We start from the raw sequence: 27,434 nt of genomic DNA on the forward strand, positions 1-27,434 counted from the left end.
CGCTTTAACGGGGTCCGGACGGCCATGAGTTCAAATCCTGAGATTTCCGTCACTTTGCAGGCTCGCGTGGTTAGATTTGCTCGCGTCGGCCACCATAGACGTTTCTGAAAATAGGAAAACATGAGCGGCAGACACACTGTAGCATATACAAGTTACGCAAATACATATACAGAAAAGCAATATCTTAATATAAACATATTACAAGTCAACCAGTGAACAGATTCAAGGAGCTTAGTTTCCTTTGATCAAAAAAAAAAAAAAAAAAAAAGGTGTCTAGATACTACGTGAAAAGATGTATCAGTCCACACCCAGTGACTTAAGGTCCACCTCACAAGATAATCTGTCTTTGCTGAATGGCTGACACCACATAAATTAAACGTGCAGTACCTAACGTGACAATCAACCTTCAGATATGTACTTGAAATTGCAATAGAAAACTAATTTCACTTCAATAGGTCGCTAATGCAATAAGCACGCCCCTATGGCTACAGACCAAAATACACACAGCCTCTATCCGACCATAAAACACAATGTGACCTATACTTATCATGGTCACTTGCGTTCCATACACACAAGAAATTATTAAGAAACAGCAACTACCACTAATTCGAAAAACCAGAAAATTCTAAATCTATAACTAAATTAAGAAATGACGTTCAAGTGAACCAGCTACGCCGGCCGGAGTGGCCGAGCGGTTCTAGGCGCTTCAGGCTGGAACCGCGAGACCGCGACGGTCGCAGGTTCGAATCCTGCCTCGGGCATGGATGTGTGTGATGTTCTTAGGTTAGTTAGATTTAAGTAGTTCTAAGTTCTAGGGGACTGATGACCACAGATGTTAAGTCCGATAGTGCTCAGAGCCATTTGAACCATTTTTTGAACCAGCTACCTTCAGTGTGCCACTAAGCACCAAATCCAAACCTATAAATGCGAGGCGCTATTTCTAGCCACTGCAGTAACATAATTTCATGGCCGTTCCAGAACATAACTCGCCTAGCCACCACTGTAGTGAATGTTTTTGCTGGCCACTAGCACGAGCAAATGCAACAGTCAACAGTCCTTGGCTCTGAGCACTATGGGACTTAACTTCTAAGGTCATCAGTCCCCTAGAGCTTAGAACTACTTAAACCTAACTAACCTAAAGACATCAGACACATCCATGCCCGAGGCAGGATTCGAACCTGCGACCGCAGCGGTCGCGCGGTTCTAGACTGTAGCGTCTAGAACCGCTCGGCCAACACTGCCGGCCAACAGTCCTTAAGTACACAATAAAATTCACTATATGTAGAAGGAGAACCCCACCACGAAAGCTTATTGATTAACGTTTTCTTCTTCATGTGAAATTCTCAAGCCATCCATCCTCATAGCTCTCGAGGTATTAGCAAATCCTGTTCGCCACTGGCCAGCAGTGTCAATGCAACTTATATACTTTCCGGCAGCGGCCCATGCTTCCTCGTTGCTCCAACTGAACTGCTCCTCACGGCATAAGGCCGTGCCACGTGACATCGTGTCACCAACCCTCACAACGACAACATCGAAAGCACGTCACGTCACAGACTGACTCGGCTCATGCGCGGACCCACCCTCCTCGACTTGCGCACGCGCTCCACCATAAAAATCCTGCCTCAAAGACGCAAAGAGAACAAGGCACAGGGACAACGATCAAAGATGGAAGTAAGATTCGATATCGTCTGGCGCCAGAAACCCACCGGCTCAATCCCCCCCCCCCCCCCTACAAAGATGACCAGGGGGGGGGGGGGGGGAGGTGTTTGTTAGGAACTGCGGCAGACTATGGGGTACCCCAGTTCTCGAGTTTAACCTGACTGAGATGCAGCCTGGAATTACGGCCCGACAAGAGATCCTTGACCACAAGGTTGACCGCACTAAGGATTTTCAGTATCCGACACGGACCCCTGAATCGCGGCATAAGCTTGCCTTTTGGACTAAACCCGGTACCGCCGGCAACATCCCTGACGAACACGAGGTCCCAGACTTTAGCCTGAAAGGGGCGCTACCTTTGTTATACCGAGTGGCTTGGCGCCGGTTGGCCAGATCGATATTATTTTTAGCCCGTTTCCAATTTTCCCGCAAAGTCGCCGGAGTAACCTGGCGTTGAAGAAGGTCGTTAATGTCCAATAAATAGGAGAGTGGCGAGTTCGGGACATAAGAAAACATTAAACGGCTAGGCGCTGTGCCTGTGGACTCATGCCTGGGAGAGTTGAAGGCTTGGCTTAGCCAGGGTAAGGTAGCATCCCAACGCGTAGATGTTCGTGAATGATAAATGCAGAAAGCGGCCTTCAAATGCCGATTGACACCCTCCGCGAAGGATGACTTCAGATAATAGGGAGTAGTTGTGATGTGTTTGATCCCATTAGCAAGGCAAAACCCTTTCAACACCTTAGATAAGAAGGTGGGAGCGTTGTTGGAGGCCTAAACCAGGAGATGATCCTAGACAGCTGTTGCACCGTAATTTCGGCAGTAACGCCACGCGTGGGCAGAACCCACGAGAAACGGGTGAAGGCATCAACAACAACCAGTATGTACCTGTTTCCTCTTTTAGTACTGGGCAGAGGGCCGATGTAATTGATAAAAATCCGATCCAGGGGGTACTCTTCCCTACCTGACTGTAACAACGCCTTGCTCGGACCCGCATCCGGTTTGGCACGCCTACATCGAACACAATCCCCTACAAATTGCCTAACGTCCCAGTAGAGCTTGGGCCAAAACATACTTTCTCGAATGCAGTTCAGAGTTTTGTAGAATCCTAAATGTCCCCCAACGGCTGAATCGTGAAAGTACCTAAGCACCATGCCAATTAACTCCTGAGGGACGCATACCTCAAATTGATCATGGTCTTCCTGTCTACAGAGAAGCCCCTTTCGGGACAACCTCTCCATCAGCCAATTGTTGCCTGATGGGTCCCCAGCGCGGATCTTGGGCCTGTTTGGCGGCTAGGTCACAGAATAGCCCAGGAGTTTCAGACAGCAGGAAACTAGTCTCAAGGCTAGGTTCTACCGATCCAGGAATGGCCTGGAAATATGCGACTCAGAGCGTCGGCTACTTCGTTCTCACTCCCTCTAATATGGCGAACCTTAAAACCAAAGTAACGAGTCATGAACAATGAAAATTCAACACGAGCACGACACGTACCACGTCTCCTTTTAACTTATGTTCTTGATAGATTTATTTTTTAAAACATACTTTTATAAGCTGCTTCTTGTTCTGAAATCATTGCGCCAAACTGCGGTTTAAATTATGTAACCATATTTAGGAAAGTGACTGATGTTCAACTGTGTTGACTTGTTCAGCCGGTAAAACAGAGCACTGGAGGCAGATGATGGAGGTGAACGAGCTTGGGCTGGCCATCTGCACCAGGGAGGCGGTCCAGGACATGATGAGGAGGGGCGTCGACGACGGCTTCATCATCCACATCAGCAGGTAGCAGCCAGCGCTTACGTGACGATGCTCGTAAAGGCGACAACACACACACACACACACACACACACACACACACACACACACACACACACATGAGCAGGTAAGTGTCAGCGCTTAGATGATGAGAGATTCCTATGGACGATGTTCCACCCCCCACCCGCACACACACTTCCGCGTCAGCAGGCAGGAGTCGGGACTTTGATGAGGCCCGTAAAACCGGCCACACACACACACACACACACACACACACACACACACACACACGCGCGCGTGCACAAACTTCTGTGAATAATTTGGTAAGTAGATACTGCAGTAGTGTCTGTAGAGGGACAAACTCTAATAGTGATTCATCTGTGACCCTAACAGTACTTTACATCCTTGCTGATATTTAGATATGTACTACTTTTCTTCTTTTAATGACAGCCATCGTACACACTTACGTCCCAAAAATTCTTAGTAGCCAAAAATCAAATGTTTACTGATGTAAAGAGTTCTCAACCTAGATACTGATGATTAACTTTGCTACACTCTTTGTTTTCAGACGTCTGAGTAAGTGACATTATACATTTGTACATACAGTGTGGGTGTCAACTGTACGTTATGAAATTTCACACAAGAAAGAAGTTCTTTTCGACCTAGCTGATGCCAAATTTAAATACTTTCAATTTCAGTCCCAAGTGGTTCGAACTTCAGGCTTCTTACACGGATGCAAGAACTGATCTAAATCTGCAAAATATGTCGTCTCTTGTTACAGAGCAGGACAAAATTTATTAATGGGGCAACAGAAGTCCGAAGACTCCTCAGTCACATAGATTAACACACTCGAACTATTGTGGATTTAGATTGAAAATTGCATCCTTGTCAAGTGCTTGAAGTTGTAGCTATTTAAACAAAGCTATGTTGACAACTAAATGTTATCTCGTTTCTTTTTCTGTACAATATTGTTAAACACTGTTGGTTGAGTTTCTACTTCAGACCTAAAAACTGCAGCACAGGCCCTTTTATTTTCTTGTGAATACTCACTTGAGCTGCATTAATTTTACAAATGAGACTGCACAGATCACTCTGAGTTTATGCGTTTTATGGGCTGACAGCTTCTTGCCAGTAAAACTTCAGTAGGAATATCTTTAACTGAAGAGTAATTACTTTTGTATACTTTTTCCGAGAGTATCGGTAGTAGATATATCGTTCTAATGCTGTATGTCACACACCATGGATGCATAATTCAACGGAAAACGTACGTATATGTCTGTTAATTGGTTTAAAATAGTGTTAGTCGATCTGTTCGTACTAATTATTAAAACTTTCTGAATATCGCTGTTGATTAGTGTCTGAGTGGGAGTGGAAATTTTTCGTCCTGTGGTAGAAACGCTAGTGACAACATGTGTTACTTTGGAACCAAGGAAGATGCCTGACATCAACAATTTTATTCTGTAATTCTCTTTAACACTTGCTGAATGATGCTGACACTAATAAAACGTATCAAATTATCTACTGACAAGAGTATGATTCCGAACACTAACATTTGATCCACGGTTATAGAATGTTAAGTCGACCATTAACGCCCTAAAACTGTTACGGATGAAATTAAAAGCGCAGTGTAAACATAACGCATCGGCACCTTTCATACAACTTACGAGAAAAATGTGACCTGCACTATTTAATTACAGTTGCTAAAAATCTACCTGGTGGACAGTGTTTTACGATATTTCTCGACAATACTGAGTTCGTATGGGAACGATCAATAAAGGTCGGGCACGTACGAGAACTGCAGAAAGAATAATGGGAAAGTTTTCTTAACTGTGTTGTTAAATAATTAGCTTATCGTCCGCTGCTTCGCTTGCATAGACTGTGTGGTATGCACGGAGGGTTTTTCTTTTTCATTAATCGAGTTTATAAGTTACTCACAAATTTTAAAACCTTCTAAACTTTCCACGCCAATTAAAGCCATAGAAGAATGGTTTTTTCCAATTGTACTTCCTCCCAAAAAGCGATTCTGGTAGCTGGAGTCCAACGTTTTTGTTAGTCATGACTTTTGCGTTCTTGCGGTGATATTTCAATAAAAACTTTTGTGCTCTAACACATGTTTTTTATTTATGCCTAATCGAGAAGTGAAGTAACAGTTTTCATAAAACTACACTCCTGGAAATTGAAATAAGAACACCGTGAATTCATTGTCCCAGGAAGGGGAAACTTTATTGACACATTCCTGGGGTCAGATACATCACATGATCACACTGACAGAACCACAGGCACATATACACAGGCAACAGAGCATGCACCATGTCGGCACTAGTACAGTGTATATCCACCTTTCGCAGCAATGCAGGCTGCTATTCTCCCATGGAGACGATCGTAGAGATGCTGGATGTAGTCCTGTGGAACGGCTTGCCATGCCATTTCCACCTGGCGCCTCAGTTGGACCAGCGTTCGTACTGGACGTGCAGACCGCGTGAGACGACGCTTCATCCAGTCCCAAAGATGCTCAATGGGGGACAGTTCCGAGATCTTGCTGGCCAGGGTAGTTGACTTACACCATCTAGAGCACATTGGGTGGCACGGGATACATGCGGACGTGCATTGTCCTGTTGGAACAGCAAGTTCCCTTGCCGGTCTAGGAATGGTAGAACGATGGGTTCGATGACGGTTTGGATGTACCGTGCACTATTCAGTGTCCCCTCGACGATCACCAGAGGTGTACGGCTAGTGTAGGAGATCGCTCCCCACACCATGATGCCGGGTGTTGGCCCTGTGTGCCTCGGTCGTATGCAGTCCTGATTGTGGCGCTCACCTGCACGGCGCCAAACACGCATACGACCATCATTGGCACCAAGGCAGAAGCTACTCTCATCGCTGAAGACGACACGTCTTCATTCGTCCCTCCATTCGCGCCTGGCGCGACACCACTGGAGGCGGGCTGCACGATGTTGGGGCGTGAGCGGAAGACGGCCTAACAGTGTGCGGGACCGTAGCCCAGCTTCATGGAGACGGTTGCGAATGGTCCTCGCCGATACCCCAGGAGCAACAGTGTCCCTAATTTGCTGGGAAGTGGCGGTGCGGTCCCCTACGGCACTGCGTAGGATCCTACGGTCTTGGCGTGCATCCGTGTGTCGCTGCGGTCCGGTCCCAGGTCGACGGGCACGTGCACCTTCCGCCGACCACTGGCGACAACATCGATGTACTGTGGAGACCTCACGCCCCACGTGTTGAGCAATTCGGCGGTACGTCCACCCGGCCTCCCGCATGCCCACTATACGCCCTCGCTCAAAGTCCGTCAACTGCACATACGGCTCACGTCCACGCTGTCGCGGCATGCTACCAGTGTTAAAGACTGCGATGGAGTTCCGTATGCCACGGCAAACTGGCTGACACTGACGGCGGCGGTGCACAAATGCTGCGCAGCTAGCGCCATTCGACGGCAACACCGCGGTTCTTGGTGTGTCCGCTGTGCCGTGCGTGTGATCATTGCTTGTACTGCCCTCTCGCAGTGTCCGGAGCAAGTATGGTGGGTCTGACACACCGGTGTCAATGTGTTCTTTTTTCCGTTTCCAGGAGTGTATATTCAAATTTTTTTAAGTGACGAAATATTTTCTTAAACATTTTCATCCGCTGTTTCACACTTTATGGGACTGGATTTTCATAACCCGTGTAACATGTGATTTTTATTACCAACAGAGGACCCAAATAAAAATTTTCGCTTACTTTGAAAAATGCTTTCATAATGAAATAATATCTTAAAATTTTCATCCCCAATTTCACTCCCTTAGGGGGATGAATTTCCAAAAGCAATGAAAGATGTTTCGAGTATAGAAGTCAGTTACCAATTTTCATAGATGTAGATTTAAAATGCGTTCTTAGTTCTTTAACAGTGCCTTATTTTTAAAAAAAATTCACATATTGCGCATACATAGGAACCGAAGTCGACTCTACGGCTACACTACTCATGACAAACAGCAGGAGACAGCGTCTGCCGTAAAATATCTAGTCGTAACAATCCAGAGCGACCTTAAGTGGAATGACCACATAAAACAGATAGTCGTGAAAGCAGACACCAGACTCAGATTCATCGGAAGAATCTTAAGGAAATGTAACTCTTACACAAAATACGCGGCTTATAGGACGCTTGTTCGCCCGATTCTTGAATATTGTGCATCTATCTGGGACCCCCATCAGAAAGGATTGATAGAGGAGATACAGAAGATGCAACGACGAATGGCACGTTTCATCAAGGGATCGTTTAGCTGGCAGGAAAGTTTTACGGAGTTGCTAAACAAACTCCACTGGCAGACGTTACGAGAGAGGCATTGTGCATCACGGAGAGATTTACTACTGAAACTGCGGGAGAGCACTCTTCAGAAGGAGTCAGACAACATATTACTTCCGCCCACATACATCTCACGTATTGACCACGAGGAGAAAATTCGAGAAATTGGTGCCAGTACAGAGGCTTTTCGAGGCTTTCCGACAACCATTCTTCTCACGCACTATTGGCGAGTGGAACAGGGTTGGAAGGATCAGATAGTGGTACCAAAAGTACCCTCCGCCACACACCATTAGGTGGCTTGCGGAGTATGATGTAGATGTAGATGTACAAAGATAATTTTGGAGTAGTTTGTGCGCCCTTTCCTCGTGATGGCATCTCCAAGCTTCGTAAGTGTCTCAGTTTATCACTGACTGTCGATGATATAGCGGATTCCACAATATCTTCGACAATGACGACGAGCCGAGTGGTTCTAGGCGCTTCAGTCTGGAACCGCGCGACCGCTACGGTCGCAGGTTCGAATCCTGCCTCGGGCATGGATGTGTGTGATGTCCTTAGGTTAGTTAGGTTTAAGTAGGTCTAAGTTCTAGGGGACTTATGACCTCAGATTTTTAAGTCCCATAGTGCTCAGAGCCATTTGAACCATTTGAATGACGACGATTACGTTACAAAAATTAGTTACCACAACTTTGTGTGCTGATCGCTGGAATAACATTTTAGGTCGAGTAGATCTGCTGTCTTTTCCTGGATTTATTCTTTCTTTCCAAAAAATAACAATACACTGTTTTAAACTTGCTAAGGAAGAAATGTAAGTTGCTACGGAACAACCAATCAATGATAGTAAAAGAAAACGTTGATGTGTTAAATGCAGCGAAGCTTATGTACGAACGCTCTGTATGCATTCGACAGTTCATGCAGTATGGTGTGTGACGAAGGTTTTTGTGGAAACAGTGTGAGAGTCTGTCATACGGCAACATATCTGCTGGCCATCGTTTGAGTTCTTACGATCGTGAACGGACAGTTGGACAACTCGAAGCCTGTCAAAGTTTCGCTACAGCAATGGGTGTGTTGAAAAGGCGTCATCCCGCGGTTAAACAACTGGCCAAGTGCGAGAAAGATTTGCGCACTGTGCGTTCCGTACAAACTTAGTTATGTATATGGGAAGTCCACCAATTCTGTGAATCGAGTATCTCTACCAGTTTTGCCTGTTATCGACATTGATACTGACGAGATGTCGGTCCAGGGAGACCAAGATTTTCGAGATTATTTTAATTTGAATAATATAAATGTATCCTAAAGTCTTGCAGTACGAAGGCGATCATTATTAAAGTAATCAGTTGTCCTCCATTCAGGCTGATAGCGTCGCAACGATAAAAGTCAGACACCAGGCAAGGAATGACTTTATTGCTCATATGACGCGTTTCAGAATTTATCCATGATCAGATATCTAGAAGCGATTACTGGCCGTAGATATTGCGTTTCAAGTCGTAGAAAAAAATATTCGCAGACTAGTCAGAAATCGTAAAAAATGAACAAGGCCCCAAAAACCGATTGGATCCTTTTCAGTTTACATACATATTTTGTAGCTGGGTCAGCCCCTCTTTTAAGCAGAATGTAAAGTAAATCTCTGGAACCAATAACTCTGACTGCTAGCGTCCCATATCAGTGACATCAAAGTGTTGCAGAAATCGGGAATATATTTAGCACATTATTGTGTTTCAGCGATAGTAGTTATAAGGTTATATTTCAGAGAATGAACTTTATTTCGATGCCATAACCACCTATGAAATTTTCGATCATTTTTCTTAAAAAATAAGACATGTAACAGTCTTCCCTCTTTTTCTTTTTCTTCGGGCCTCACTATTAGAATGTTGTATCATTCTGGTACCATGATTTCTGTTGTACGTCATTTACTACTTTATTTTGGTTGTTAAGTGCATTACGTTGCCACTCCTGTAAAAGGAAATATTTCGTATTCTTTTGGCCTTTTAAATTAGTCGCGAGTAGTCAGTTTTGTAGCGCAACGATCACTCGTCATAAGCGCGCTGTCGTTTTCACATCTCGACATTTGTAAATTGAACCTATATTTTTAACGATGTCTGATTGTAATTATTATTATTATTATTACTGACAGCTAACTCTAAATATAGATAAATGTAAATTAATGCAGATGAATAGGAAAAAGAATTCCGTAAAGTTTGAATACTCCATTAGTAGTGAAGCGCTTGACACCGTCACGTCGATTAAATATTTGGGCGTAAAATTGCAGAGCGATATACGACCTGTTCTTGAGTACTGCTTGAGCGTTTGGGATCCCTATCAGGTCGGATTGAGGGAGGACATAGAAGCAATTCAGAGGCGGGCTGCTAGATTTGTTACTGGTAGGTTTCATCATCACGCAAGTGTTACGGAAATGCTTCAGGAACTCGGGTGGAAGTCTCTGGTGGAAAGGAGGCGTTCCATTCGTGAATTGCTACTAATTAAATTTAGAGAAACAGCATTTGAGGCTGACTGCAGTACAATCTTACTGCCGCCAACTTATATTTTGCGAAAAGACCACAAAGATAAGATAAGAGAGATTTGGGCTCGTACAGATGAATATAGGCAGTCATTTTTCCCTCGTTCTGTTTGGGAGTGGAACAGGGAGAGAAGATGCTAGTTGTGGTACGAGGTACCCCCCGCCACGCACCGTGTGGTGAATCGCGGAGTATGTATGTAGATGTAGGTTATCACTGTGCAGGCTATTTCTTTGCATTGAAAACAATGACACAGTCTTATGTCACCAACGACGATTACTGGTCTCGTAGCAAAACCCGCAAGAGTAAAGAAATAATCTCTTATAAAATCATTTTATACTACATAAATAGTGTAAATTTCAACGACTTCTTCCCAATTCTCATAACTGTACGTTTTCTTTTCTCGTTGGCGTTGTGGCTTCTCTTCCCTTCGTCAGCATTGTACTTTCTTATTTAAATTTAAAATCACAAAAATCCACACTGGAGGGAGAGGATACATTACGGCTCTGAAATAAAACGTTATGAGGTATCTAGAACAGAATGGCTTCCCATATTCTAATCCGCGTGAGCCGACCACTGTGGCCGAGCGGTTCTAGGCGCTTCAGTCCGGAACCGCGCTGCTGCTACGGTCGCAGGTTCGAATCCTGCCTCGAGCATGGATGTGTGTGATGTCCTTAGGTTAGTTACGTTTAAGTAGTTCTAAGTCTAGAGGACTGATGACCTCAGATGTTATGGCATGGACTTCCGAACATCGGTCATGAGAACCCAACTCGCGTTCTTCTCACATCACATCGCGAAAACTAAGGATTGGACCAACGAGACGGATGCTACTTTTATTGTCTTCTGGAAAGCATTTCACTTTGTATCACACCAGCACTTATTACATAAAGGTCGGCAATATGGAGTATCAAACGATATTTGTGAATGGATTAAGAATTGTTTGGTGAGGAGGTTCAAACATGTTGGGTAGAGAGTCATCTACAGATGTAAAAGTAACTTCAGGTCTGCCCAGAGAAGTGTGTTAGGATCCTTGCTATTCGCGATATTTATTGATGATCTGGTAGACATTACCGTAAACTCACACTTTCTGCAGATGAGGCCGTTTTCTGAAAACGACGTACTACCTGAAAAGAAACGGCATAAATGTGCAGTAGGATACTGATAAGGTTTCAAAGAGGTGCCATGATTGGCTACTTGCTTTAAATATTGAAAACTATAAAACTGTGCACTTTACAAAATGAATAAACAAAGTAGCCTATGAGTAGAATTACTATGAGTCACAGCTGGAAACAGTCGACTCATACAAATATCCAATGTTATTTATAATTCGTCTTGATTGCAAAATATGTTTATTCACATGTCCGGTATCGGTTCCTCTAGAACCATCTTCAGATCTGCAATTGCGGTTACAGTAGTAATCCGTCCATACACAGCAACCTTCGCATGCTTCGGTATCCTATCAGACATTATGTCTGTTTTTTAAAATCATACAAATATCTTGATGTAGGAATTTGTCGTGATATGAAAAGGAATGATAGCATAGGCTCAGGAGGAGATAAAGCAGGTGGCAGACTTCGGTTTCTTGCAAGGACGATGAAACAGTGGAACTGTTGGGCACGTGAAGACAGACACAGACTATCCCGCAAAAGACTAGCTACAAAATTTCAAGAGCCAATGTTGAGGAGCCTAGGAGTACACTAGCACCCCCGACATATCGTTGTCATAGGTACTGCGAAGACAAGGCTAGATTAATTACAGCTCGTGTAGAGGCAGACTGGAAGTCAATCTTGCCGTTCGCCTTTGCTCTGCCATTAATTTCACAGTAGTCTGCAGAATGGGAACGGCAACCTGAGCTTAGGCGGCGCTGTATGAGTGACTTACCTTTCCAGCATTTCGGCCCATATCCCGACGCTGAGTGACGGCCTCGGGATGCACTCAGCCAACAAATCAGCTGTGAGGGTCATGGCTGAAGGACTCAGGAAGGACCTCGTCGCCAAAAAGAGCAACATTCGTGTTGGGGTAAGACAGCATTTCTCGTCCTGTCAGTAACATATACGTACCTAGAAATTCTTTGATTAATATGTGGTCACTGTGGTCCTCAGTCCGAAGACTGGTTCTGTGCAATTATCCACGCTAAACTATCCTGAGCACTTGCCTGAACAACTACTGCAACCAACATCCGTTTTAGGAAGAATGTTGTAGTAAAGCTTTGTTCTTCCTCTACAATTTTTACCAACACACACTTCCCTCCTTTATGTGTCTCAGAATGTGTCCAGGGCGTCCTGTCGCGTTTCGCACGGCTGCTCCCGTCGGAGGTTCGAGTCCTCCCACGGGCATGGGTGTGTGTGTTGTCCTTGGCGTAAGTTAGTTTAAGTTACATTAAGTAGTGTGTAAGCTTAGGGACCGATAACCTCAGCAGTTTGGTCCCATAAGATCTTACCACAAATTTCCAAATTTTCCAATTTATCTGATCAGTAATTCCGTTCTTTTAGTTAACCTGCGTCATGCACTTCATTTCCCCCCAGTTCGACTCGTTACCTCCGTATTAGTCATCCGAACCACCCGTCCAATGTTCAACATTCTCCTGAACCACCAAATTTCAAAAGCGTCGGTTCTATTCTTGCAAATACTGTTTAATATACACGTATTGTTTCCATAAAAAGCCACATTCCAGACTAGTACCTACAGAAAAAACTTCCTAACATCTTAACCCTGAACCCCAGGATTTTTTATTTCAAGCTGTAAAAATTACTACGTTTAGCTTATAGTGCCTACATTACGAAAAAAATATTGAAAACCTTTTTAAATTAAATTAACAAAGCATTATTGTTGACAATCGCTACAAGCACAGAAACAGACCTAAATTCAAATATATCCCAAAGACACTCGAATTAACCGTCTACACCATATCTACTTACGTTTTCAAAATAGAAAAGTAATTTTGAAACCCACAAATCAGTGCACAAACACAAAAAAGTCTCTTCTTTCCGCCAAAACACACGCGCGGCTGTACACCCACACAGCTGATTGTCGAACTGGTTCAGTTCATCCTGTCATTTGCGATTGCCATGAAATGGCTGGTTCAGATGGCTCTGAGCCCTATGGAACTTAACTTCTGAGGTCATCAGTCCCCTAGAACCTGTAACTACTTAAACCTAACTAACCTAAGGACATCACACACATCCATGCCCGAGGCAGGATTCGAACCTGCGACCGTAGCGGTCTCGCGGTTCCAGACTGCAGCGCCTAGAACCGCTCGGCCACTCTGGGCGGCGATCGCCGTGAAGAACTACTAGCGGCTTAGCAGCTGTAGTAGAGTGTGTTCACTTAACTACATAACGAATTTGTTACAAATGTTGCTCAGTATAGGATACATCGAAGAAATGACGTGTGTAGCTGATCAGCTACACTATGCATTAAAGGGTTAATCTATATTAAATGTTAACAGATTTCTGTTTTTCGGAAATGCCCTCTTTTCTATTGGCAGTCCGTGTTTTGTATCTTCCCTACTTCGGCCATCGCCAGTCATTTTGGGGCTCAAATAACAAAACTCATCAACTGCTCTCAGTGTCTCACTTCCTAATCCAATTTCTTCAGCATCTCCTGATATAATTCGACAACATTCTATGTCCTTGTTCTAATTTTGTGTTTTCAAAATTCTATCCATTCCGTTCACTGCTCTTCCAAGACTACTGCTGTTTCTGACAGAATTACAACGTCATTGCCAAACGTCAAAGTTTTTATTTCTTCATCCTGAAGTATGGCTTCATCTCTTTCATCGACCCTTTTTAACTTGTGATTCCCTTTCATGTTCTTCGACTCTTATAACTGCAGTCTGGCTTCTGTACAAGTTGTAAATAACATTTTTTTCCTTGTATTTTATCCCCGCTACTCTCAGAGTTTCAAATAGTGTATTCCAGTAAATAATGTCAAAATATTCGCCTAATTCTATGAATGCTGTATAAGCAGACTTATCTTTCTTTAGGCTATCTTGTAGGACACGTCGTAAAGTCAGTATTGCCACGCGTGTTCCCCCACCTTTCCGGAATTCAAACTGACCTTCCATAAGGTTAGCCGTACCGTAGGTATAACCACAACGGAGGGGTATCTGTTGAGAGGCCAGACAAACGTGTGGTTCCTGAAGAGGGGCAGCAGCCTTTTCAGTAGTTGCAGGGGCAACACTCTGAATGATTGACTGACCTGGCCTTGTAACACTAACCAAAATGGCCTTGCTGTTATGGTACTGCGAACGGCTGAAAGCAACGGGAAGCTACAGCCGTAATTTTTCCCGAGGGCATGCAGCTCTACTGTATGATTAAATGATGATGGCGTCCTCTTGGGTAAAATATTCCGGAAGTAAAATAGTCCCCCATTCGGATCTCCGGGCGGGGACTACTCAAGAGGATGTCGTTATTAGGACAAAGAAAACCGGCGTTCTACGGATCGGAGCGTGGAATGTCAGATCCATTAATCGGGTAGGTAGGTTAGAAAATTTAAGAAGGGAAATAGATAGGTTAAATTTAGACATAGTGGGAATTAGTGAAGTTCGGTGGCAGGAGGAACAAGACTTTTGGTCAGGTGACTACAGGGTTATAAACACAAAATCAAATAGGGGTAATGCAGGAGTAGGTTTAATAATGAATAGGAAAATAGGAATGCGGGTAAGCTACTACAAACAGCATAGTGAACGCATTATTGTGGCCAAGATAGATACGAAGTCCACACCTACTACAGTAGTACAAGTTTATATGCCAACTAGCTATGCAGATGACAAAGAAATTGAAGAAATGTATGATGAAATAAAAGAAATTAATCAGATAGTGAAGGGAGACGAAAATTTAATAGTCATGGGTGACTGGAATTCGGTAGTAGGAAAAGGGAAAGAAGGAAACGTATTAGGTGAATATGGATTGGGGCTAAGAAATGAAAGAGGAAGCTGCCTGGTAGAATTTTCCACAGAGCACAACTTAATCATAGCTAACACTTGGTTTAAGAATCATGAAAGAAGGTTGTATACATGGAAGAACCCTGGAGATACTAAAAGGTATCAGATAGATTATATAATGGTAAGACAGAGATTTAGGAACCAGGTTTTAAATTGTAAGACATTTCCAGGGGCTGATGTAGACTCTGACCACAATCTCTTGGTTATGACCTGTAGATTAAAACTGAAGAAACTGCAAAAAGGTGGAAATTTAAGGAGATGGGACCTGGATAAACTGACTAAACCAGAGCTTGTACAGAGTTACAGGGAGAGCATAAGGGAACAACTGACGGGAATGGGGGAAAGAAATACAGTAGAAGAAGAATGGGTAGCTTTGAGGGATGAAGTAGTGAAGGCAGTAGAGGAACAAATAGGTAAAAAGACGAGGGCTAGTAGAAATCCTTGAGTAACAGAAGAAATATTGAATTTAATTGATGAAAGGAGAAAATATAAAAATGCAGTAAATGAAGCAGGCAAAAAGGAATACAAACGTCTCAAAAATGAGATCGACAGGAAATGCAAAATGGGTAAGCAGGGATGGCTAGAGGACAAATGTAAGGATGTAGAGGCTTATCTCACTAGGGGTATGATAGACACTGCCTACAGGAAAATTAAAGAGACCTTTCGAGAAAAGAGAACCAATTGTATCAACATCAAGAGCTCAAATGGAAACCCTGTTCTAAGCAAAGAAGGGAAAGCAGAAAGGTGGAAGGAGTATATAGAGGGCCTATACAAGGGCGATGTACTTGAGGACAATATTATCGAAATGGAAGAGGATGTAGATGAAGATGAAATTGGAAATACGATACTGCGTGAAGAATTTGACAGAGCACTGAAAGACCTGAGTCGAAACAAGGCCCCCGGAGTAGACAACATTCCTTTAGAACTACTGACGGCCTTGGAAGAGACAGTCCTGACAAAACTCTACCATCTGGTGTACAATATGTATGAGACAGGCGAAATACCCTCAGACTTCAAGAAGAATATAATAATTCCAATCCCAAAGAAAGCAGGTGTTGACAGATGTGAAAATTACCGAACCATCAGTTTAATAAGCCCCAGCTGCAAAATACTAACACGAATTCTTTACAGACGAATGGAAAAACTAGTAGAAGCCGACCTCGGGGAAGATCAGTTTGGATTCTGTAGAAATACGGGAATACGTGAGGCAATACTGACCTTACGCCTTATCTTAGAAGAAAGATTAAGGAAAGGCAAACCTACGTTTCTATCATTTGTAGACTTAGAGAAAGCTTTTGACAATGTTGACTGGAATACTCTCTTTCAAATTCTAAATGTAGCAGGCGTAAAATACAGAGAGCGAAAGGCTACTTACAATTTGTACAGAAACCAGACGGGAGTTATAAGAGTCGAGGGGCACGAAAGGGAGGCAGTGGTTGGGAAGGGAGTGAGACAGGGTTGTACCCTATCCCCGATGTTATTCAATCTGTATATTGAGCAAGTAGTAAAGGAAACAAAACAAAATTTCGGAGTAGGTATTAAAGTCCATGGAGAAGAAATAAAAACTTTGAGGTTCGCCGATGACATCGCAATTCTGTCAGAGACAGCAAAGGACTTGGAAGAGCAGTTGAATGGAATGGACAGTGTCTTGAAAGGAGGATATAAGATGAACATCAACAAAAGCAAAACGAGGATAATGGAATGTATTCGAATTAAGTCTGGTGATGCTGAGGGAATTGGATTAGGAAATGAGACACTTAAAGTAGTAAAGGAGTTTTGCTACTTGGGGAGCAAAATAACTGATGATGGTCGAAGTAGAGAGGATATAAAATGTAGACTGGCAATGGCAAGGAAAGCGTTTGTGAAGAAGAGAAATTTGTTAACATCGAGTATTGATTTAAGTGTGAGGAAGTCATTTCTGAAAGTATTTGTATGGAGTGTTGTCATGTATGGAAGTGAAACATGGACGATAAATAGTTTAGACAAAAAGAGAATAGAAGCTTTTGAAATGTGGTGCTACAGAAGAATGCTGAAGATTAGATGGGTAGATCACATAACTAATGAGGAAGTATTGAACAGGATTGGGGAGAAGAGAAGTTTGTGGCACAACTTGACCAGAAGAAAGGATCGGTTGGTAGGACATGTTCTGAGGCATCAAGGGATCACCAATTTTGTTTTGGAGGGCAGCGTGGAGGGTAAAAATCGTAGAGAGAGACCAAGAGATGAATACACTAAGCAGAAGGTTGTAGGTTGCAGTAATTACTGTGGCATGAAGAAGCTTGCCCAGGATAGAGTAGCATGGAGAGCTGCATCAAACCAGTCTCAGGACTGAAGACCACAACAACAACAATAACAATCCTGCAATATACAAGTAAGTGATATATCGGGTGTAAAATAAGTTCCACCTTCATAATTAACATAAAGACATAATTTTGGAAATTGTAAGTTTTGCAAACAACGTTACATATGAACAGGGACAAATATAATTTACAGTAATAGACAAGTAGTAGATAAGCACATATGTAACAAAACTGTGTACTATATTGAGACTGTAAGCCACATACTTGACCTTCCCATGGGAAAAGCGACGTAGAGTCTCCGTCTCAGACATAATTTTGTCAAAATCGCTAAGCGTGGGTATTACTCTGGCTTAGAAGAAAAGATTTGAGCTCAAGTATAGGTATGTTTAGCGAAAAGGTACCTTTCCTACGGTAGGTATAATAACAAACCATGTTGTCGTCCTGTGTCTGTATTAGATTGGCTTGAATTTTTAAAAAAATATGGATACCATTCTTTAAAAGATTATTATTATTATTATTACAGGATTTATCAATATAAAGATTAATCAGTAGCATCATCTTGTTGTATTCCTGCTGCTCTCCGCCAAGCTTCCTCACCCAGCGCATCTTCCTTGACGATGCTGCGATGTTCCATTACTCCATTTATGTGGTCTGTCCAACAACGTCGTGCTCTACCGCGCTTACGCTTGTAGAATTCTGTAACCATTAAAAATTGCAATATTTTTTACAATACATAAAAAATTCCTGCGTATCGAAAACAGGGTTACAAACATCACCTTATCATTGTACATATATGGATCACTAACAATTAATTCCCCTGTTTGCAGCAAATTTCTCCAGGGGTCGTGAAAACCAATGCGATGAACCAGTCTGAAAGGTGGGCACAGACGTTCAAGACAATGCCTTACTTGGAAGCGGAAGACATAGCAAAAGCCGTGGTCTACATGCTTTCCCAGCCCCCTAGGGTTCAGGTGAGTTTTCTACTGCTACTTAAAATTACCTTACTTAAGAAATGTTCGAAAATTTCCATTTAAATTTTTTTAATACTGCAGGTATGGGCAGTTTAAAGATTACTTATAAAACTTGTAATTATGGAGATGGTAGTCGTCCAATATTTACGCAAGCAGCAAACGACCGGTGATATACCACCCATACCAACATAGCTCTTGGGCTTCAGCTTCATACCAAACTGTGAGCGACTGTGAGATGACTGTCGTCCTTTTAAGGCCCCAGACCTCCCCCCCCCCCCCCCCCCCCCCCAAATGGAAACACCCAGAATCTACGTCACTTGATATGTTGTACGTTAAACAGCCTGATTCACAACTTTTAATACATGTATGATATATAAAATTTGATTGCACCATTGCCTGTGCACTAAACTTCTAAGCAGGACAGAAACCGTGCGCTTATTTTTACGTGCACTAGTTAGCCCAAAATGTTAAGTTAAATAAATGCAAAATTTGTTGCAGTGCTGAAAATCAGTTCATAATCTCTGTGCTGTAACTTATTACAGTAAATATGCATATGGCGCCATATTCTTATTGGATTTTTCCTCTTCTTTCCATTGAACTACTCAGAATTATGCTAGGTGAAGTAGTTTTTAGCTTGCAGGCGAAACTACGCAAATAAATAAACAGCAAATTAACAGAATGAAAATCTTAAGGACCAGATGTTGGACGAGGTTTGTCATTATGACCACTAAGTCATGTTGCCTTGCTAATAGCATATGTATCATATATTAAATTAGATGCAGATTTTAATTAAAGTTAAACTAAAAAGTGTCTCACAGCTCAATTAATTATGGTATGATACATGTGAGTAGTTCAATCAAGGTGCGATACTAAGAGCTACAATTAGTGCTTCATCCCTTTTGTAAATAAATATTACTAAAGTTATTAATTACATGCTCAAGTTCAGGTACATACAGCTTCTCGGAGTTGTATCTTCTCATACATATGAGTTGTAAATCTCGACTGCATGCTGACAGAATTACTTTGATCTCCTCTTTCATTTGACTTATCTGGCGTGGTTTGCGCCGTAATGAGAGCAAAAGCGAACGGTGGAAGGGAACCCACAGTGCATGCTAGCGGCGGAAGTGACGTCGCGCCCGCTGGTTTGAGTCTTAACAGGTCCACGTGTCACGGCCGGCCATTGCCGGTGGGCAGCCACGTGGGACAGTGTGCCTCCGAGCGGTACATCGACCACGGCCCTGCTTGGAGCCCACAATAAAGAAAACTTAACGTTTACTCCATGAGCATTCGGCTGCATATACCCACCAAAGACCGGAAGGAGTTTCTGATGTCATCTCTGTCGCTGTTCCAATGCTACGTCATAGAATAAGTCAGTGGTAGTCAACATGGCCCCCTCTGCCCACAAGTGGGCGTTTTGGCATTCATGGTGGGTCCTGGGCGTTTTGGGTGTTAAAAGCTTTTCCATTAGCTTTCCATAAAAATTTGACATAAAATAATTGATAAATTAACAGTCACACGCTTTAACTTGCAGTAACTCTGCTTTATCATTTTCATCAAGTACGGTTCCTTCCCTACTTTATAAATCACCATTATTGTGGAGCCAGTGGGCAGATAGAAAATTTTACTGCTATCAGAGACAAAGAGGGGGGCGACAGGTAAAAAACGTTGACTACTCCAGCTATAGGTCAATGAGAACAGAGCAACTATGGAAACCGAATGTATTTGGCATATACTGTCAGTAATTCTTCCTTACTTCTCCTCTTAACTAATGTGTTTTATTTGTTTCAGGTTCACGACATCATTATCCGGCCAACAGGAGAATTTTACGAGTGATTTTGCACTGAAAGTTTTTTATCAGTGTACTGTAACTTCTGATTTTAAGGTCAACAAAACATGCATATGTAGTACACTGAAGAGCCAAATAAACTGGTACACCTGCATAATACTGTGTAGGGTCCCCGCGAGCACCCAGAAGCGCCGTAACACGACGTCTCATGGACTCAACTAATGCCTTAAGTAGTGCTGGAGGGAACTGACACCATGAATCCTGCAGGGCTGTCGATAAATCCGTAAGAGAACGAGGGGGTGGAGATCTCTTCCGAACAGCACGTCGCAAGGCATGCCAGATATGCTCAACAATGAAACTTCCTGGCAGATTAAAACTGAGTGAAGGACCGAGACTCGAACTCGGACCTTAGGCTTTCGCGGGAAAGTGCTCTACCAAAGAGTCTCGGTCCGGCACACAGTTTTAATCTGCCAGGAAGTTTCATATCAGCGCACACTCCGCTGCAGAGTGAAAATTTAGTTCTGGATGCTCAAAAATGTTCATGTCTGGGGAGTTTGTTGGCGAACGGAAGTATTTGAATTCAGAAGACTGTTCTTGGAGCCACTCTGTAGCAATTCTGGACTTATGGCGTGTCATATTGTTCTGATGGAATTGCTCAAGTCCGTCGGAATGCACAATGGACAGGAATGGATGCAGGTGATCAGACAGGATGCTTACGTACTTGTCACCTTTCAGAGTCGTACCTGAAGGTATCAGAGGTCACACATCACTCCAACTGCTCGCACGCCACATCATTACAGAGCCTCCACCAGCTCGAACATTCCCCTGCTGACATACAGGGTATATGGATTCGTGAGGTTGTCTCCATACCCGGGCACTTTCATCCGCTCGATATAATTTGAAACGAGACTCGTCCGACCACGCATCATGTTTCCAGTCATCAACAGTCCTGTGTCTTTGTTGACGGACCTAGGCGAGGAGCAAAGCTCTGTATCGTGCGGTCATCAAGGATACACGAGTGGGCCTTCGGCTCCGAAAGCCCATATCGATGACGTTTCGTTGAATGGTTCGCACGCTGACACTTGTTGATGTCCCAGCATTGAAAATTGCAGCAATTTGCGGTAGGGTTGCACTTCTGTCACGTTGAGGGATTCTCTTCAGTTGTTGGTCCCATTCTTGCAGTATCTTTTTCCGGCCGCAGCCATTTCGGGGATTTGGTGTTTTACCGGATTCCTGATATTCACGTTACACTCGTGACATGGTCGTACGAGAAAATCTCCACTTCATCGCTACCTCGGAGAAGCTGTGTCCTATCGCACTTTCAAACTCACTTAAATCTTGATAACTTACCATTGTAGCGGCAGTAACCGATCTAACAACGCGCCAGACACTTGATGTCATATATAGGCATTGCCCATCGCAGTAACGTATTCTGTCTGTTTTCATATGTCTGTATTTGAATAGACATCCCTATGCCAGTTTCTTTGGCGCTTCAGTGTATAATGTATCATGTGCATCAAATAAAACAACATAAAAATGAAAGTCATTTATTTTTCGCTGTAAAATCAACCACTTGTTAATGTCAGTGTTAATGTTATTATTGTGGCTCGGTAAATGAAACAACTGCTTCACAATGAATATGTAGTAGATGATTGGACATGCAGTGACAATACTTTTGCAAATGAAAGGCAGACGGGACTGCTGCTGCCGGTAAATACAAGAGTGATTGTGGTGAATAGTTCATATTGCAGTAAAATGAGCGTTGACATATCGTTACTTACACAAATGATGGAGTTCACTTTGAACATATATAGTATTTTCAGAATATTTCAGTCAATGTACTAACCACTACAAAAGGTGCTACCAGAAATTGATGAGGTAACATACTACACATTCCACGAAAGTGATACAATTCATTCACCATACCAGGAAGAAATGAAACATTTTGTTTATATTTGTCAGATATCACTATTGAAAATCAGCAGCGGTTAAGCAATTATTTCTGTCTGGTTTCCTCATGAGGGCGGATGTTTTTTATTTGAGTTTAACGTATTTTAGAATTCCAAAGCATCTGGTGTAGAGTAACATACGCCTTATCACTTCCAAATAAGGTAATATGAATAAAATATATGTATAAGGTACACATGAAAACACGATGTTTAACCAATTTACATGTGAATTACTGGAACCGCTCACAATTCGGGTTTTTGGTCATAGTTAAAATGCGACATTTGAAGAATGGAGAGCACTATCGAAAATTCCAGGAGTTTTTTTTAAATAAAAAACAATGTGTCAGTGTATAAGTTCATCAGTACTTAACTTAGACAAATACAGTCCTGTGATCCAGGCTCATAAGCGAATGTATGTATGAGATGAAATTTTGATATAAAATTTATACAAAACAAGAAACCAGCGCCGCGCGGGATTAGCCGAGCGGCCTCAGGCGCTGCAGTCATGGACTGTGCGGCTGATCCCGGCGGAGGTTCGAGTCCTCCCCCGGGCGTGGGTGTGTGTGTTTGTCCTTAGGATAATTTAGGTTAAGTAGTGTGTAAGCTTAGGGACTGACGACCTTGGTAGTTAAGTCCCATAAGATTTCACACACATTTGAACATTTTTGAACAAGAAACTAGCACTGGAAACTTATGGTGCAAAAGTTGAACTTATTATGTTAACAGGGCGAGTGATTGATATTGAAACTCAGCTAGCATGTACATGTATAGGGTGAACATTAATAAAATCAACAAACTGCAGCGGCGGATTCCTCACTGGAAATGGAGGAAAAAAGGTCCTACTTGCATGTGTCCGGAAACGCATCATTGCCACGTTATATGGTGCTTATATATGACAGATCCTCTGACCAAGTGCTGCGTGTTCCTTGTGTGTTGCAAGTTGTGCGACTGATGCAGCATACGGTAAGCAGCAGAACTGTCTCTTATTCGTGTCTGGTACAAGTCGAGATGGTTTTTGTGTATCGCCAAGCAGATGGAAATGATCGAGAGGCAGCACGGCTGTACCGAAACAAGTACCCTCACAGACATCAACCGCATCACCCAACATTTCAAGCCCTTTTCGGGCGTTTGTGTGACAATGGGTTCCTTCAAACAGACAAACGTGCAGGGAGGCGGCGGACTGTGCGTACACCAGATTCAGAGCACCAAATTCTACAGGACATTGACACGAACCCTAGTGTAGGCCCCAGGCAAGTGGCCCGCCAACATGGTGTAACCCAGAATAGGCTTATGTGTATCCTGCATGACAACCGCATGGAGGCCATTTTGAACGTCTTTTGCGCCGAGGATGCTATGCAACCGTTTGGTGTGTTCTTGGACAACTTGTTGACGTCGCGCGTACACTAATCATTTCTGGAACATGTTCATAGAAGCCTGGTTTCCTCCATTTCGACTCAGGAACCCGTCCATAAAGTTTGTCGGTTTTATTAATATCGAGTCAAATTTAGAGGGAACTTGTTAGTACGAGCCCACTTATCTCTGGAATGGATACATGCTTTGGTTTCGTAATTCATTTTTCGCATCTCATGTATTGGCACTGGCATAGAGTAAGTGTTCAAGCTTCTTCCACACGTTTTGTTGGTGACAGATATTGGTACCCTGGGGGTCCTGGAAATACCACAACATCATGCTGAAAGGTCATAGAGATATTCCCATGTATGAGTGAGCATGTCCTGTTTCAAAATGGCACACGAGAGGTAACTGGTGATGACCCAGGATATCTATAATGTTCTATTGTGCCTTAAGAACTCCCTCAGTCAATGTCATGCCTGACTTGAAGTCATATCAACGGCTCCTCACGTCATAACGCCAGGAAAAACGTTTCTACAGCTGTCCAAAATATTCGAAGAACGGGACCTCAGACCACCACCATACTCTCTGACGATGGTAACCCTGGGTATTGAAGGACTGCAAATCATCGCTGATCACAATGCGTCTTCGTTTATTAGCAGTCCACGCATCCCTGCCGTGACAGCACTCCAAACGCAACTGTTGGTGTTGTGGTGCTAACAGTAGCCTTGGTAATGAGAGTGCCTGCCTTCAAGTTCCTCTACAGTCCGATATAGGGTTGCTGTCAAATACGAGTGCTCCATAAATCTAGATACTGGATGATTTAACAGCTGGCCCAACGGACACCGACAATGGGGTCCCTTTTAAGCCCTGTCAGGTGCTAATAACACTGTCTCCAGCCGGCCAGGATGACCGAGCGGTTCTAGGCGCTACAGTCTGGAACCGCTGCGGTGGCAGGTTCGAATCCTGCCTCGGGCATGGATGTGTGTGATGTCCTTAGGTCAGTTATGTTTAAGTAGTTCTAAGTTCTAGAGGATTGATGACCTCAGAAGTTAAATCGCATAGTGCTCAGAGCCATTTGAGCCATTTTTGAACCAAGTCCAAATAAATGAAAAGTATCTAAACCAAAAATTTTCTCACTGTCTCTTGATTTCAACACAGTAAATTTCACTGTCCTAGTGTGGGATTTGTAAGTGCCAGGCAAACTACACTGTCCAAGCACTGGAATTTCCTGTCCATTGTAAGCATGAGCTTGTCCAAAGGAACAGGCACTGCGGGGAGTACGGTCGACATGCCTGCACGTCCAAAGGAACTTTGTATCGTAGTCAGAACAGCAAGGGCACTGCAACATCGTATTTCTCTGCCGATTCCGGGCAAGCGACTTTCAAGTACGACGTCTGACCTGTACGGGAATATACATAATGGATCGTTCAGGTCGTAGACGCATCGTTGATGACATATAGTACGGAAGTTTGGGTCTGGCAGTGAGTCGTGCACGATAGTCAAATAATAAGGCGACTGCTTATGATAAGGGGAAAATCTGGGCTCGAGTTCATGTCTGGCACAAATTTTCACTGTCGTCATTCCACTCTAAAGTTGATGGTTGTCATTATTCACAATTGCGAATACATTTAATGTTTGTGTGGCCATCCTCCGAAGCAAGCATATAAATACTTGTTTTGTAAATAAAACTGCCTTTTCCTGCTGCTAGTTCCTTTATTTATCTCATACCCGTTTCGCCTTCTCTTGTTTTAAGGCATCATCAGTGGGCTCTATAACGATACAGTTATGTTAGTTTTAGATTATTAAACAGTTCACTTCACAATTTTTTTTGCACAAAAAGTAATTACTTACGATTGTTGATCTTCCTTCCCTCAAATGAAACATGTAATGGAGTCGCAATATTTACGTTGTGAAAAACAGTGTACGACGAAATAGTTGTATCGAGTGACAAAAGAACAATAGTCCACCACAAAAAAGAGTGAGAAACATGGTAAACAGTGTGTGGAAGGCGAGAACACAAAGATGTGATTATATGGCAGGGATAAAAGTGGTAGTGCGGCCTCCAGACCAGATGTGAGGAAATGGAGATCAACAAATCATAATCGCGAAGTGAACTGTTTAATAATCTAAAACTAACAAAATTGTATCGTTATAGATCCCACTGATGATGCCTTAGAACAGGAGAAGGCGAAACGCATATGGGATAAATAAAGTAACTAGCAGCAGGAAAAGGCAGTTTTATTTACGAAACAAACATTTAAGGTACTTGGTAGGTTTCCAGAGCGTTGTGCATACACACACGTCACATAGTTCCCATAATTTGCTGGCGGGTGGTTTGTGGACGCGGAGCTGGCACCTGATACCGTCGCAGTTGTGTTCCACCGGATTCAGTTAAGCTGACTTCGATGGCCAAGACCTCACGTGAGTCCACTATCATGTTCCTCAAACGACTGCAGGACGACTCTGACCTTGTGACGCAGACAGTTATCCTGATAGATGTTGAGCAAGACATCAAACGTGAAGGGTTACATGTTGTCCGTAATATTATTCACGTAGTCTACAGCTGCCATCGTACCTTTGATTGTTATCGCAGGTCCCATGGAAGCCCAAGTGAATGTCCCCCAGAACATAATACTGCTCCCACCGGCCTGCGTCCGTAGTGCGAGGAATGTTTGGAGCAGCCGCTCGCCTGACGACGTGTCCGAACACGACCATCAACCTGGTTTAACAAGAAACGTGGTTCGTCCGACAAGGCGGCACGATTCCATTCATCCATGGTCCAGTCTCGATGATCGCTTGCACACTGCACCCATAATTGACGATGTTGTTGGGTCAACATCGGAACTGTGGTATCGATAGTTCCGATGCTACAGTGTAGGTGCACCCTCGTAGGTTGGCACTACGAGAGTGGAGCAACTACGCCGACCACAGCGCCCTCTAACCGACGCTGCGGAACTCAGCGAGCGGTGCTCTATTTTCTGCCCATTTCATCAAGAGCAGGCGGCCTGGATACATCGCTTCTACTGCAGAATGTGTTGGCTTGCTATTGAGACTCTGTACGACTTACGACGGGAATGCGCTTCGCACCTACGTGCTCATCATCGAAACGTTATGTAACCATTTATTAACTTGTTTTTGCCTATAGTAAAGGTGCTTTTACTTTACATGCAGTGCCGAATTGCTTTACCTCACCTTCTCCCACTCTCTTCCTTCAAAAAATGGTTCAGATGGCTCTGAGCACTATCGGACTTAACTTCTGAGGTCACCAGTTCCCTAGAACTTAGAACTACTTAAACCTAACTAATCTAAGCACATCACACACATCCATGCCCGAGGCAGGATACGAACCTGTGACCGTAGCGATCGCGCGGTTCCAGACTGTAGCATCTAGAACCGCTCGGCCACTCCGACCGACTCTCTTCCTTCATTCGGTCTATTTTGCAGAGATCACAGGAGCAGACCCACGCGCCGCCTTTCAGGCGGGATACAAAAGAAGAACACGTAGGGATCAACATTACGTGCTGAATGGTGTGTTTCAAAACGCTTTTGCATGCTCCAGCCCTGTAAGAGTGGGCAAGCATCCGATTCCTATGCGCTGAGTTATGGACTTCCAATTTCTTGTCGCCTAGTCGTGGTTTCAGCATTCTTCAGCCACTTTCCATACATGCTTACGACAGTGGCACACGAGCAGCCGACCAGCTTCGCCGTTCTCGATATGCTCGCTCAAAAGCTCCGGACCACAGCAATCTACTTTTTGTCAAAGCCACTTAAGTCGGCGGATTTCCGCATTTGCGCCAGTCGTCTCTGCTCCGCTCGTATACTTCTGTTACCGCGTCACGTGCTCTGAGCGCCATTAGGCGGCATACAACCTCACAGTGGGCAGTGGTCACAATGTTTTAGCTCATCAATGTATAATGT

At 43.5% G+C, this 27,434-nt stretch overlaps 1 protein-coding gene across 1 annotated transcript in view; it reads left to right on the forward strand.

Moving 5' to 3' along the window:
• LOC126336789 (dehydrogenase/reductase SDR family member 11-like) overlaps positions 1-21,877 on the forward strand; it is a 45,982-nt gene extending 24,105 nt beyond the window's left edge. Inside the window, exons 3-6 of the mRNA XM_050000810.1 lie at positions 3,306-3,435; positions 12,102-12,231; positions 18,285-18,428; positions 20,217-21,877. Coding sequence (XP_049856767.1) covers positions 3,306-3,435; positions 12,102-12,231; positions 18,285-18,428; positions 20,217-20,261 — 449 coding nt within the window. The 3' untranslated portion in view covers positions 20,262-21,877. The remainder of the gene's footprint in view (positions 1-3,305; positions 3,436-12,101; positions 12,232-18,284; positions 18,429-20,216) is intronic.
• The last annotated feature ends 5,557 nt before the right edge of the window (positions 21,878-27,434 follow it).

This window comes from Schistocerca gregaria, chromosome 2 (assembly GCF_023897955.1).
Source record: "Schistocerca gregaria isolate iqSchGreg1 chromosome 2, iqSchGreg1.2, whole genome shotgun sequence".
In the NCBI taxonomy this organism is placed as follows: Eukaryota; Metazoa; Arthropoda; class Insecta; order Orthoptera; family Acrididae; genus Schistocerca; species Schistocerca gregaria.